This window comes from Crocuta crocuta, unplaced genomic scaffold (genome assembly GCF_008692635.1).
Source record: "Crocuta crocuta isolate KB4526 unplaced genomic scaffold, BGI_CrCroc_1.0 scaffold1012, whole genome shotgun sequence".
Taxonomy (NCBI): domain Eukaryota; kingdom Metazoa; phylum Chordata; class Mammalia; order Carnivora; family Hyaenidae; genus Crocuta; species Crocuta crocuta.
The window spans coordinates 118,109-131,231 of record NW_027530844.1 but is presented as its reverse complement, the minus strand read 5'-3'; the positions used below and the strand labels follow the sequence as shown (position 1 = coordinate 131,231).

Here is a 13,123-nt window from a genome sequence, read left to right as displayed (position 1 = left end):
GGTTCTTCCTTGATGTATCTTAGCCACCAGGAATTAATATATTAATCCAATATAGGAAATGTGAAAATTCATGGAATCATAGCCAAGAAACTTGTGTTCAAGTCCTGGACATTTGCATTTGCCATTATAAAGTGAGCCTAATAATAACCAAAAAACAAGATTTAATTAAGGTTCCAGACTAGAATAGTAATGTTATCAACAGTGTGGCTGACAAGAGTCGAGGCTTTTAGTAAAATAATACAGAAGTGCTAATACCTTCATCTTACAAAGTCAGTCAAAAAGGTGATGGAGTAAGAAATATGGGTTAAGAATATTATTTAAACAGTGGTGAGAAACAGACGAATGAAAGCATGTTATAGTTATTAAAAATTAGAAGTATTAGAATAGGTAGTTAAGCTTTAACAGGATGCCTGGAGGCCAGCAAAGAGCATATCATGGCCCATTATCAGGAAAGCTAGAGATTTGTCCTGACAGCACTCCAAAAAGAAAGCCACAAGAAGCCGTATCAAGCTAGACAGGCCCAAGGCAAAGAAGGCCTGAGACCCTCACCAAGTGAGGGAGAAAAGGTACAAAACCCTGCTCCCAAAGAAAGCCCCTCCACAAACAACAAATATTCCACCCCTTATTAACTGTGAATAAAAGTGAATAACTGTGAATAAAAGATAAAGACCCAAACCTGGGGCACAGCTTTCACTTGAGCTTGCCTGCTCTCAGATCTTGAAAGTGTACTCTCACTTTAATAAACTTTTGCACTGGCACTGCTCAACCACTGTGTCTGGTCCATCCTTAAATTCCTTCTTGCGATGAGACTAAGAGCCTCTGGTGACATCCCAGAGACAGGCTGGGTAGAGGCCTCAGGATCTGGGGGTCTCCCTAGTCTACCCAGCAATAGTAGGGGAGGGAAAGAAAGAGGTGCGAGCAATAATCCTCTCTGTTTATAGCAAGACAAATTAAATAATTTCTCAAGTGGATATATCATGCAACAGCAATACAAGGTATTTAAAAAAAATGAAAGTAACCACAAAATTGTGGGATACAAATGGTTAAAAAGGAATGACTTCTGAGGAGTAGAGAAAGAAAAAGACTACTAAGGTTTTAAATAGATCTCATTGCATTATTTTATTTTCAATTGTATACAAGTTCAATTTTTACAGCAGAAACAATAAAAGCTATTTTTGTCAAAACTTAGGGTTGTAAAAGTCTGATTACATTGTCGATGACACATTAAAGTTTGAAGAAAACCAATGTCCATCTAATTGTATATGTCCTAACTGCCATACAGAGATTAAAAGACATATTCTATCTAATTGGAAAAGGGAGACCAACAGAGCCTAAAAGAGTTGGTTTTCAAACTTTTTAGCCAATAGAGTCCTATTCTAAATGCAAGAGAAACTGTTCTAGCTAAAGTGGGGAGTTAGGAGCCCTCCTAAGACGGTTTCCCCTGGGGAAAAAAATCCTCTGATGGAGATGATACCTGGGAAATTATCTGGCCCATGAGTCCATGCTTGGGAACCCAACCATCTGAGACCTTTAAAAGCCATGGTATAACAAAAGATAGTGTCCAAGACACATTAGAGTGGCTAATCAAATAGAGAATCTGTTGTCTTTGTGAAATGACTCTGTTACAAAATGGCCTTTTGAAATTCTGATTATTGAAAGAGCCTTTCCATTGGGTCTTTGTCAGCCAAGTTGAACTGACAACAGAGTTCATTGGCCTGCAAATGGACTCTACAAACAAAGTAACTTGCATTATCCAGGAAAGCCATCCCTGACCAACAGCTCAAAACCTATCACAGGAACTAAAGGAGAAGAGTACCATTTGATTATCACACATCATTCCCCTCCATGCATGACCCACCAGATTTCACTCAAGACATTTTTTTTTCAAGAGGTAGTACTGTCAGCACAATTTGAAGAGGCTGATCCTCATTGCAAAAGATGAGTTTATTCCGAATATGTCCTCTCTAAGTTCCCAGCATTCTGTTATTTGACCCCTATTTTTTTACTTTCTATGATGAGAAGACATCTCCCACATCCTGCAAACCCAGAGGCACAGATCTAATGAGGTGAAACTACTCCATATACCAGTAGTCACTTGGGATACATTCATTGACCCTATCCTTCTCTTCCTGCCTCACTCACTAACTTCTCTTCTGTGATTTTTTAAAATTCTTTTTTAATGTTTATTCACTTCTGAGAGATGGGGAGAGACAGAGTGTTCGCAGGGTAGGAGCACAGAGACAGGGAGACACAGATTCCGTAGCAGGCTCCAAGCTCTGAGCTGTCAGTACACAGCCCAACGCAGAGCTTGAACCCATGAACCATGAGATCATGACCTGAGCTGAAGTCGGCAGCTGAAATAACCAAGACACCCAGGTGCCCCTTCTTGTGATTTTTTAAATCAGAGTAAGACCATCACCAATTGGACAATTTCATGGAGAGTGTTCTATTCTCCCTGTTTTGCTGCCAATAGCAATGATGATGATGATGATGACGACAACAGAAAACACTAACACATATTATTTTCCAGGTACTATTTGAATAACTTTATATATGTTAACTAATTTAATTAATTCTATATCTGTGTATATGTGAATTTTCCTAAAGGCTGCCTTTCTGTTGATTCTGAATCCAGAGAACCCATAAAATGCCAGGAGCTTAATTACTTGGACCTAAATGTAAGACCTGAAACCAAAAAACTCCTAGAAGAAAACAAAGCAGTAACCTCTTTGACATTGGCCATAGCAACATTTTTCTAGATATGTCACCTTGGACAAGGGAAACAAAAGAAAAATTAAACTAGAGTGACTTCATCAAAATAAAAAGTTTTTGCATAACAATGGAAACTGTCAGTGAAATGGAAAGGCAACAAAATGGAATGGGAGAAGATATTTGTAAATGATATATCTCATAAGGGGTTAATATCCAAAATATATATAGAACTTATAAAACTTAGTAACAACAAGTGAATAATCAAATTTAAAAATGGACAGAGGACCCGAAGAGACATTTTTCCAAAGAAGACATCTAGATGGTCAAATGTCACATAAAAAGATGCTCAACATCACTCATCATCAGGGAAATTCAAATCAAAACCACAATGAGATATCACTTCCCACCTGTTAGAATGGCTAAATTCAAAAACACAAGAAACAGCAAGTGCTGGTGAGGATTCAAAGAAACAAAAACGAACCCTTTTGCACTGTTGGTGAGAATGCATGCTGGTACAGCCACTGTAGAAAACAGTATGGAGGTTCCTCAAAAAAGCAAAAAGAGAAAAACCATATGATCCAGTAATCCCACTGCTGGGTGTTTACCCAAGAGGAAAAAGGAACTACTCAAGAAAATATGTGCACCCCTATCTTTATAGCAGCATTATTTACAATAACCAAGATATAGAAGCAAACCTAGTATCAACTGATAGATGAATGAGTAAATAAAATGTGATATATATTATCAGCAATAAAAAAGAATGAGATCTTGCCATCTGTAACAACGTAGATGGACCTAGAGGGTTATGCTAAATGAAATGTCTGACAGAGAAAGACAAATAACATATGATTTCACTTACATGTGCAATCTAAAAAATAAAACAAATGAACAAACCAAAATACAGACTCCTAAAATACAGAGAACAAACAGGTGGTTGCCAGAGGGGTGGGGGAATGGGTAAAATGGATAAAGGGGAATAGGAGGTACAAACTTACAGTTATAACACAAATAATTCAACTGTAATTACTTTGTCTAGTTTAGTGCTACCAACCAGAAATTTAATACAAGCCACCTTTACAATTTTTAACTTTCTAGTAATCATATTAAGAAAAGGAAAAAGAAACAGGTGAAATTTATCTAAATAATATATTTTGTTTAAACACACAATATCCAGGTGGTGAGCTGTGGCAAGTCAGGGGAAAGGAAAGAGAAGCTGAGATTGCTCATAGAACTATCCCTGGAGAAGAGAAAAACCTCAGCTTGGAAAAACAGTGTTTTCTTAGTTCTGGCTGGGGTGCTGACTTTGAACTAGATGCCCCCGGTCCCAGAAGTCACCAGAAAAAACTCCACTGCAGCGCTCCCAGTACCAGCCCTGGTGGCAGCGGCACGGTCGCACAGCAGTGACACCGGCGGCACGCCATGACAGTGCGGACACTGTGGAGGTGAAGTTGCTACATTCCCCACATGCACTAAGTTGTATCTCTGCTTGCCTTACGGATCTGAGGCTGCCACACTTCTACCACCCCCCACTCAACCCCCAGCAGCAGGGAAGCAGCGACCTGCTGAACTATTTTCTGCAGTATAAACAAAACGCTCGGACTGGGACCTGGAAAAGATGTGGGGTGAGGGGCACAGAACTCAGCCCACCTTGGCTACATCCTCAGAACAGGGAGATTGGACCCAAATGAGTGATGTGCAATGCCTGGTTGAGAGGGACTGGGGCGATGCCATTTTTCTCCCCAAAACCAACTAGGTGGGGCCTCAGGGAGCTAAAAGCTGGACACAGCAGAGGTGAGACCTGCCTACACCAAACCACGCCCATCCCCCCCCAAAGAGCTGTATTGTTGTTGTTGTTGTTTTTACCTGATCATGGGTTTGCGTGTTTATTGGTTTTGTCTGTGTGTTTGTGTACCTTTGTAAACTGTGCGGTTGTCTGTTTTCCTTTTTCAGGGCTGCCTCAAGAAACAAGCCAAACTACACATGGTGGAGAGTCCCAAATACCACTATGAGTGAGAAAATAAAATGAACAAACGCACAATAGAAACCATCCAAAGAACAATTCCTCAACAGACAGGCCCTGAACAAAGAGCCCTCTCTAATACAGCAGAACTCACAGGGGCAGAGTGTACAACAAGCTTTTAAAATTAACAAGACATAGAAAGCTAACTAAAATGATGAAATAGAAGAACTTTCCTCCAAAGAAATTCCAGGAAGAAATGTCAGCAAAAGAACGGCTCAAAACAGATATATGCAACATAAATGAACAAGAATTTAGAACAAAATCACAATTTTTTTTTTTTAATTTCTAGGAGTGAGAGAGAGAGACCGTGAGCAGGGGAGGGTCAGAGAGAGAGGAAGATACAGACTCTGAAACAGGCTGCAGGCTCTGAGCTGGCAGTGCGCACAGAGCCCGATGTGGGGCTCGAACCCATGAACCGCGAGATCATGACCTAAGCGAAAGTCGGACGCTTAACCGACTAAGCCACCCAGGCGCCCCAGAACAAAATCATAAAATTAATCGCTGGGCTTGAAAAAAGCATGGAGGACATCAGAGAAACTATGGGTAAAAACACCATGGAGATGAGATAGTTATGATGAATTAAAAAACGCTATACGCTATAAATGAGATACATAAAGAAGAGAGGCGTCCAATGCAGGGATTGAAGAGACAGAAAGGACAATACATGATTTAGAAGACACGATTATGTAAAAAGAAGAAACTGAGAAAAAGAGAGATAAACTGATCCAGGAACATGAAAGAAGAGTTCAAGAGCTCAGCGATACAATCAAATGGAAGAATATCCGTATTATAGGAACTACAGAAGAGAAAGAGACAGGGAAAGGTGCTGAAGGAGTCCTGGAACAAATTATAGGAAAGAACTTCCCCAACCTGGGGAGGGAAGTCGATGTTGAAATAGAAGAGGCACAGAGTACTCCCCTCAGACGAAACTTAAATCGATCTTCTGCATGACATATCATAGTAAAACTGGCAAAATATAAGGACAAAGAGAATTTTGAAAGAAACTAGGGAGAGAAAGGCCCTAACATACAAAGGCAAACCTTNATACATAAAACAATTAATCATAAGCAATAACACTCTTATCAATAAGAATGTGCTAATAGCAAGGGACTTTAATACTCCACTTACAGCAAAGGATAGATCAACCAGACAGAAAATCACTAAAGAAACATCGACTTGAATGACACATTGGACCAGAGGAAATTGACAGATATATTTAGAACTCTACATCCTTAGGCCATGGAATTCACTTTCTGCTCCAGTGCGCATGACACATTCTGCAAGACAGATCACATACTGGGACATAAAGCAGCCCGCAATAAATATAAAAGAATTGAGATCATACCATGCACACTTTCAGATCACAATGCTATGAAACTTGAAATCAATCACAGTAAGAAGTCTGGTAAACCTCCAAAAATATGGAGGATAAAGAACATCCTTCCAAGGAACGAATGGGCCAATCAGGCAGTTAGAGAAGAAATTTTTACNCTACACATTCAATGCAATTCCAATCAAAATTGCACCAGCATTCTTCTCAAAACAAGAACAAACTATCCTAAAATTTGTATGGAAATACAAAGGACCCTGAATAGCCAACATAATATTGAAGAAGAAAACCAAAACGGGAGGTATCACCATCCCAGACTTTAGCCTCTACTACAAAGCTGTCGTCATCAAGACAGTATGGTATTGGCACAAAAACAGACACATAGACCAATGGAACAGAATTGAGAACTCAGAAGTGGACCCAAAAGTATACAGCCAACTGATCTTTGACAAAGCAGGAAAGAATATCCAATGGAAAAAAGACAGCCTTTTTAACAGATGGTGTTGGGAGAATTGGACAGCAACATGCAGAAGAATGAAACTAGATCATTTTCTCACACCATGCACAAAAATAAACTCAAAATGGATAAAGGACCTGAACGTGAGACAGGAAACTATCAACACCCTAGAGGAGAAAGCAGGAAACAGCCTCCTTGACCTCCACCGCAGCAACTTCTTACTTGACACATCCCCAAAAGCAAGGGAATCAAGAGCAAAAATAAATGATTGGGACCTCATCAAGATTAAAAGCTTCTGCACAGCCAAGGAAACAACCCAGAAAATTAATAGGCAACCAACGGAATGGGAAAAGATAGTTGCAAATGACATATCAGATAAAGGGTTAATATCCAGAATCTATAAGGAACTCACCAAACTACACGCCCGAAAAACAAACAACCCAGTGAAGAAATGGGCAGAAGATATGAACAGACACTTCTCCAAAGAGGACATCCAGATGGCCAACAGACACATGAAACGATGCTCAGCATCCCTCCTCATCAGGGAAATACACATCAAAACCACACTGAGATACCACCTCACACCAGTCAGAGTGGCTAAAATGAGCAAATCAGAGGACTCTAGATGCTGGCGAGGATGTGGAGAAACGGGCACCCTCCTACACTGTTGGTGGGAATGTAAACTGGTGCAGCCCCTCTGGAAAACGGTGTGGAGGTTCCTCAGGAAATTAACACTAGAACTCCCCTATGGCCCAGCAATAGCACTGCTAGGAATTTCCCCAAGGGATATAGGAGTGCTGATGCATAGGAGCACATGTACCCCAATATTCATAGCAGCACTCTCAACAATAGCCAAAACATGGAAAGAGCCTAAATGTCCATCAGTGGACAAATGGATCAAGATGTGGTTCTTCTATACCATGGAATACTACATGGCGATGAGAAAGAGTGAAATCTGGCCATGTGTAGCAACATGGATGGAACTTGAGGGTGTTATGCTGAGCGAAATAAGTCAGGCAGAGGAGGACAGATACCGTATGTTTTCACATATAGGTGGATTACAAGGAACTTAACGCAGGATCATGGGGGAGAAGAAGGGGGGAAATAGTGGGGGAGAGGGAGAGAGGCAAAACATGAGAGTCTTGAATGCTGAGAACAAACTGAGGACTGATGGGGGGGGGGGGAGAGGGGGGAGATGGGTATGGAGGAGGGCACTTGTGGGGATGAGCACTGGGTGGTATATGGAAACCAACTTGATAATAAACTATTTGAGAAAAAAAAGAAATACAGGAAGTTAACCTTTCTGAGTCTTAGTTTCTTCATTGGGATAATGGATATTATACACCCCACCTGATAGGCTCGCTGTAAAAATTAAGGAATATAGCATATGTAAAACCCTCAGCACAGGGCTGGGACATAGGAAATATATATTAGAAATTTATTTTCTTTTCCTCAGATAATAAGAGGTCAATCACTGTAGCATATTCTTACTTTGCTTTTTCCTAATCTCATTCAGGAGAAAACTAACTAGAATTCTCTCATGTCTGTCCTTCTTCATACTCTTTATTCATTGTTATGTACCAACTGTCACATCTCTTAACAAACAGTTAATTATTTTCATGCCACACTTGTGATTTTAAATGTTCTTCTCTCCTTCAATTATATACTTTTCCAATTAAGTATTTATGTTACTGAGATTCCAGATAAACTGAGTGGAATCCAGAATTGCTGGGCTATCCAGATAACTCATTTAGCATTGATGTCAGTCACTCTAATAATGCCTATGTCAAGCTGACTGATGATATCCAGCTGTGGTATCACAGCCACTTAGTTTCCTCTGTCTCCTCTGAACTTCCTACTTTCATTATCTTCAATCCATACTGCTTGTCACAATATTCCAGATAATAACCAGATGGTGTGTTCTTAGTCCTTTTTAGGACCACATACTTGGTCAAGATGCTACATTTAGTTCTGGAAAACTATTCAGGTTACATGTTGCATACATATTGGAGTTCAGAAAACAGGTCTACACCAAGCTGAAAAGAAAGAATTTGACAATTTTTCATACTCCTTTATGAAACATTGGAAAATCAGATCCATGAGTGGTCAAGCTGGAAATAATCTGAGATTATCTGGCAAGGCCCTATCCAGTAGAAATTTCTACAATGATGGAATGTTCTATATCTTTGCAATCCAAAATAGTAGCTACTAGCCACATGTGGGTATTGAGTACTTGAAATGTGACTAGCATGACTGAGAAACTGAATTGTTAATTTTATTTATATAGCTATGGCTAGCTATCATACTGGACACCAAAGATCTACATAGTATGGCTTAATGGAAAGAATGTGGGATTTGAAGCTAAGAAATCCTAAAGTCTAAATCCTGTCTACTGTCACTAACTATATAACTTGGGTCAAGTTCTTTATCATATCCAAGCCTCAGTTGCCTCATTTGTAAAATGTGGATACTACCAAAATCTCACACAATTGTTGTAATTAGAGAATGAAGGTAAAGCATGAAGCCCAATGCTTTAGCAAACACAATAGTAATTTCCTTTTAAATATTACTTGTTTTTATTCAGCTCCTCATTTTCCTAACAGAGTAATAGAAGCTCCAAAAGGAGAAGTGACTTGTCCACAGTTGCACAGCTAGTTGGAAACATGACCAGAAGCCAATTCCAAATTTTCTCACTTTTTTGAATGATTCTTATAACCCTCCTCGCCCCTAAAGAATGAAGGGTGGTAGCCCAAATAATTACTCAACTGCTATAAAAAAAATATCTTCTTTGGAGAAAACATACCTTGGTAAAGCCTATTTGCTCCTTCCGAAAATTTTCAAGGGGTTTAATCAGCAAATCACTAGCATTGTGTACCTAGAAAAAAAGGGAAAAAAACATATAAAACAACTTTCAGATTAGCAAGGATCATATTGAAGTTTCCTTGTTACTAAGGCAATTCACCATTTGCTGGAGGTTTTCTTTGTTTTTTGTTTTTTTTACATTGCTCTTACTCCCCCTCCCCCCATATTGGTCTCTTAAAATCAAATGGTTTCAGGGAAAATGAGAGAAGGAAGATTAGGGACATTCTCTGTATATTTACTGGCAGTGTGATCTGAGTTTTTAATCGATACATATCTATAGTCATGTCCAGAAATAGATACAGGGGGCCTGAATTATATGTGGAAAAGAGAAAAGAAAGGGAATGGAAAACGCATGAAAATACCAATTGCATCAAGTGCAAATAATTTTATGAGAGGCAAATGAGTTAGCAGTAATAGCATCAGGATAAATTGTTTCCAGTCATGTCAGGGTGTGTCATAAAATCAGAACATTGCCTTCAGAAGTTGGAGTGTATGACAGCATCACAGAGAACACTGGACTGGGCCTTCAATTTACCTACTATAGATGCTCCGAAGCTGATAAAAACAGTCTGTCCAAACACTAAACATATTGACATTAATATGGTTCTAGATATAAAAATACCATTTGCATATAAAATCACCCTTGGTCAGTGGTCAGGCAGAGATATACAAATTTTTGTCTTCAATATAAACCTCTTGAAAAACTGCACCTGTCCAAGGCAGCAAGTGGGGTTTTCCTTCTTCACTGGTGTGAATCAGCTGTGTTTTAATGGAGGACCTAAAAGAATACATCTGAAGGGCTGGATTTTAGGATCTATTGCATTAATTTTGATATAAGTCAGGAAAATGAGGGACTGCCTTCCTTGTTAAATGAGACATAAAGTGTCAGGAAGATAAAACTTCACACCAAAAATATAAAACAGCAGAAAACCAGTTTTGACCAATCCTGTATTCTCCAGATTAAGAAGCAGTTTTTTAACTACCCACCAAAATGCATGGCAAGTTGAGGCATTAGTACATATTTTTTAGTCATATCCTGCAGGCACTTTGGGTCTCCTGTTTTGTGTCTAGGTATGATTCAAAGTTCAACTAAATGGGCAAATCCTCACCCAATCAAAGCTCTACCAGAAGCCCTAGCACCAAGAATAAAGACATCAGTGATTCTGCTTGATCAAAAACGAGAATTTTTTCTATTAAAAGTACTAGCGCATCTCTTTTGCCCAACACACTCTACAGTTCTATGAATTGTGAATTGTGTGACATCAACTTTGTGTACCTACCTGGAAGCAAATTATGTGATTGGTATCATAGATCCAATAGTGTCATTTTTCTTCTTTCCTTTTGTGGAACTTTCAAAACATGGCCACAAATTCTGTGACACTTCTGCTATTTAGAGGTGAGGTCTATGCCCCCTCTACCTTTAATGAGAGTGAGTTCATTACTTCTTTGAACCAATAGAATACAGAAGTGACACAATATGACTTCTCAGACTAAGTCATAAAAGGCCAGTAACTTCTACCTGGTTCTCTTGGAACACTCCTACTGGGGAACCCTGAGCCACTCCCTGAGACTACCAAGCTAGCAAGGCCAAATATACACATTCTGATAAAAGTCCTGTTGAGCCCAACCTTCCAGCCATCCCACTGAGGGGCAAGATAGATAAGCAAAGCTGCTTTGGACTCTCCACATCAACCCACCTCTCAGGTGAATACCTCCCCTTGAAGAAGAAGAATCATCCAGCTTACCCCTTCCTGAATTCCTGAACCACAGCATAACAAGATAAAATTAAATGGTTTTAGGTTAAGCCACTATGTTTTAGAATAGGTTGTTATGCAGCAATCGGTAATTAGAAAAATTATCTCCACTTTCACAAAGGTAACACACAAAAAGTGGTCACCTGGGACACACTGAAGAAGTGTGTTGTTGAATAAGAAGTTTGCTGTTGAATAAGAAGCATGCCAATTCTAAGGAGAGTAATATGTCAAACCTCTATATGGATATTCAGCTGAGCCCTTGCATACACAGGCAACACAGGGATGGCACATTAGCCAGTTTTCATGATGCAAAGGGGATTTTCTTACATAATCAAGTGTGCCAGAAACTTCTCACACAGGGTCCACTGCTTTTTGTATGTTTGGCTGTAAGAAACTAGTATATGATTACATCTGAGTAGCTGTCGGTTAAGTGTCCGACTTTGGTTCAGGTGATGATCACATGATTCGCGAGTTAGAGCCCCTAGTGGGGCTCTGTGCTGACAGCTCAGAGCCTGGAGCCTGCTTCAGATTCTGTGTCTCCCTCTCTCTCTGACCCTCCCCTGCTCACTCACACTGCCTCTCTCTCAGAAATAAATGAAAAAATAAAAACATTTAAAAATTTTAAAAAAGAAACTAGTATATGCTTCAATGAAATTGGAGTCCATAGATTTCCCTTAATCATATTGGCAATATTGCTCCCAGTCTCCTACAACACAAACAGACACTCTGAGCCATTTTCTTTTTTTGACACTGATTGGTAATTATACTATTTTCTGCCAGAACACAGAGCTAGAGATGTAGGAAATGGCCACACTGAAGTTTGGGTCATTTTTTTCCATTTTGTTTTATCCTTAAATCCCTTAGAAGTCTAGCAACTACTCAAAAAGGCCCTTTTAATTAAATATGACCTTTACTCCCCTTTCCAATCACTGCATCCATTTCATAAACTCTCTAGGAGAAAATCTCCTACTTGCTAACTCAGGGTAGAATACCCAGCATGATAAGTGATATTTTAAACATCTTACAGAGTTTAGCTGATCAGGCTCTTATTGCATGAACCCTAAATTAACATTAGATAAGCCATTTAGTAGGATTGTTCATGAATCTTTTATAGTTAACTAATTACCAAAAGAAGGCTTTGAAGATACACTGTTTAAAATAGTATGGGTCTCTTTAGGTCATTCTTGGCAGTCCTCAAAGACAGAACTTGCATAATGCTAGTAAGGTCCCCTTTAGAGTCAGAAAGGCACATAGGCAAGACTCCTAACCTTAATCATACAGGAAGTCTTTTATCCAGACTTTTCAAGGCCAACTTCTGAGGTTAACACAACATCCCACAGGGTACTATTTAAGAACATCACAGTTGGGGAATGGTCCCTCCTAATTCTTCCCCCCATAATTCCTCCCACAATTTAAGTTTATTACAAGAATGACTAGACATTTGCAATTATCAGATGCTAGGGCTGTGAACTTCCTTCCTGTTCTTCTAAAGCTTCTTTTGTTTTGGTCTCTTCTTATAGAAAGGATAAAAAGCTGTTTAATACTTCCCAGATTACCCATATTGGGGTAAGGAGTACTTTTACCACAATTCTAGGAAAAGGGAGAGGTGCAGTCAAGCAATGAATTCCTGGCATGTTGTGAAAGGCCCTCATTGAGCCTAACCTTCACAGCATTCCTAGAATTAAATGGGAAGTGGGGAGCTAAAACTCAATACATGATTGAAAAGTTGGGACAAAAGGGCACAACATAATGAAAGACAGAAGAAAATGAGTCAGTCCTGTGGAAAAGAGCCAGCAAGAAGGATGAGAAAAACAATATCTCAAAAGATGAGTCCTACTTTAATATTTTAGAGCTTTGTAATTGGGTAAATAAAAGAGATAAAGAAACAACTAGGGCTGAAGGAAGTACAGCTGAGCTTTCTAGTGGTATCTGAATGAAAAGGAGTTGAATGCCTTTGAGATCAACATTGGCTGTAGTCCACAAACTCT

At 39.3% G+C, this 13,123-nt stretch overlaps 1 protein-coding gene across 1 annotated transcript in view; it reads right to left on the bottom strand.

Moving 5' to 3' along the window:
* The window catches only part of OPHN1 (oligophrenin 1), a 404,963-nt gene that overhangs the window by 294,947 nt on the left and 96,893 nt on the right, over window positions 1-13,123 (bottom strand). Inside the window, 1 exon segment of the mRNA XM_077769252.1 lies at window positions 9,323-9,394. Within this exon segment, the coding sequence (XP_077625378.1) occupies window positions 9,323-9,394 (72 nt within the window).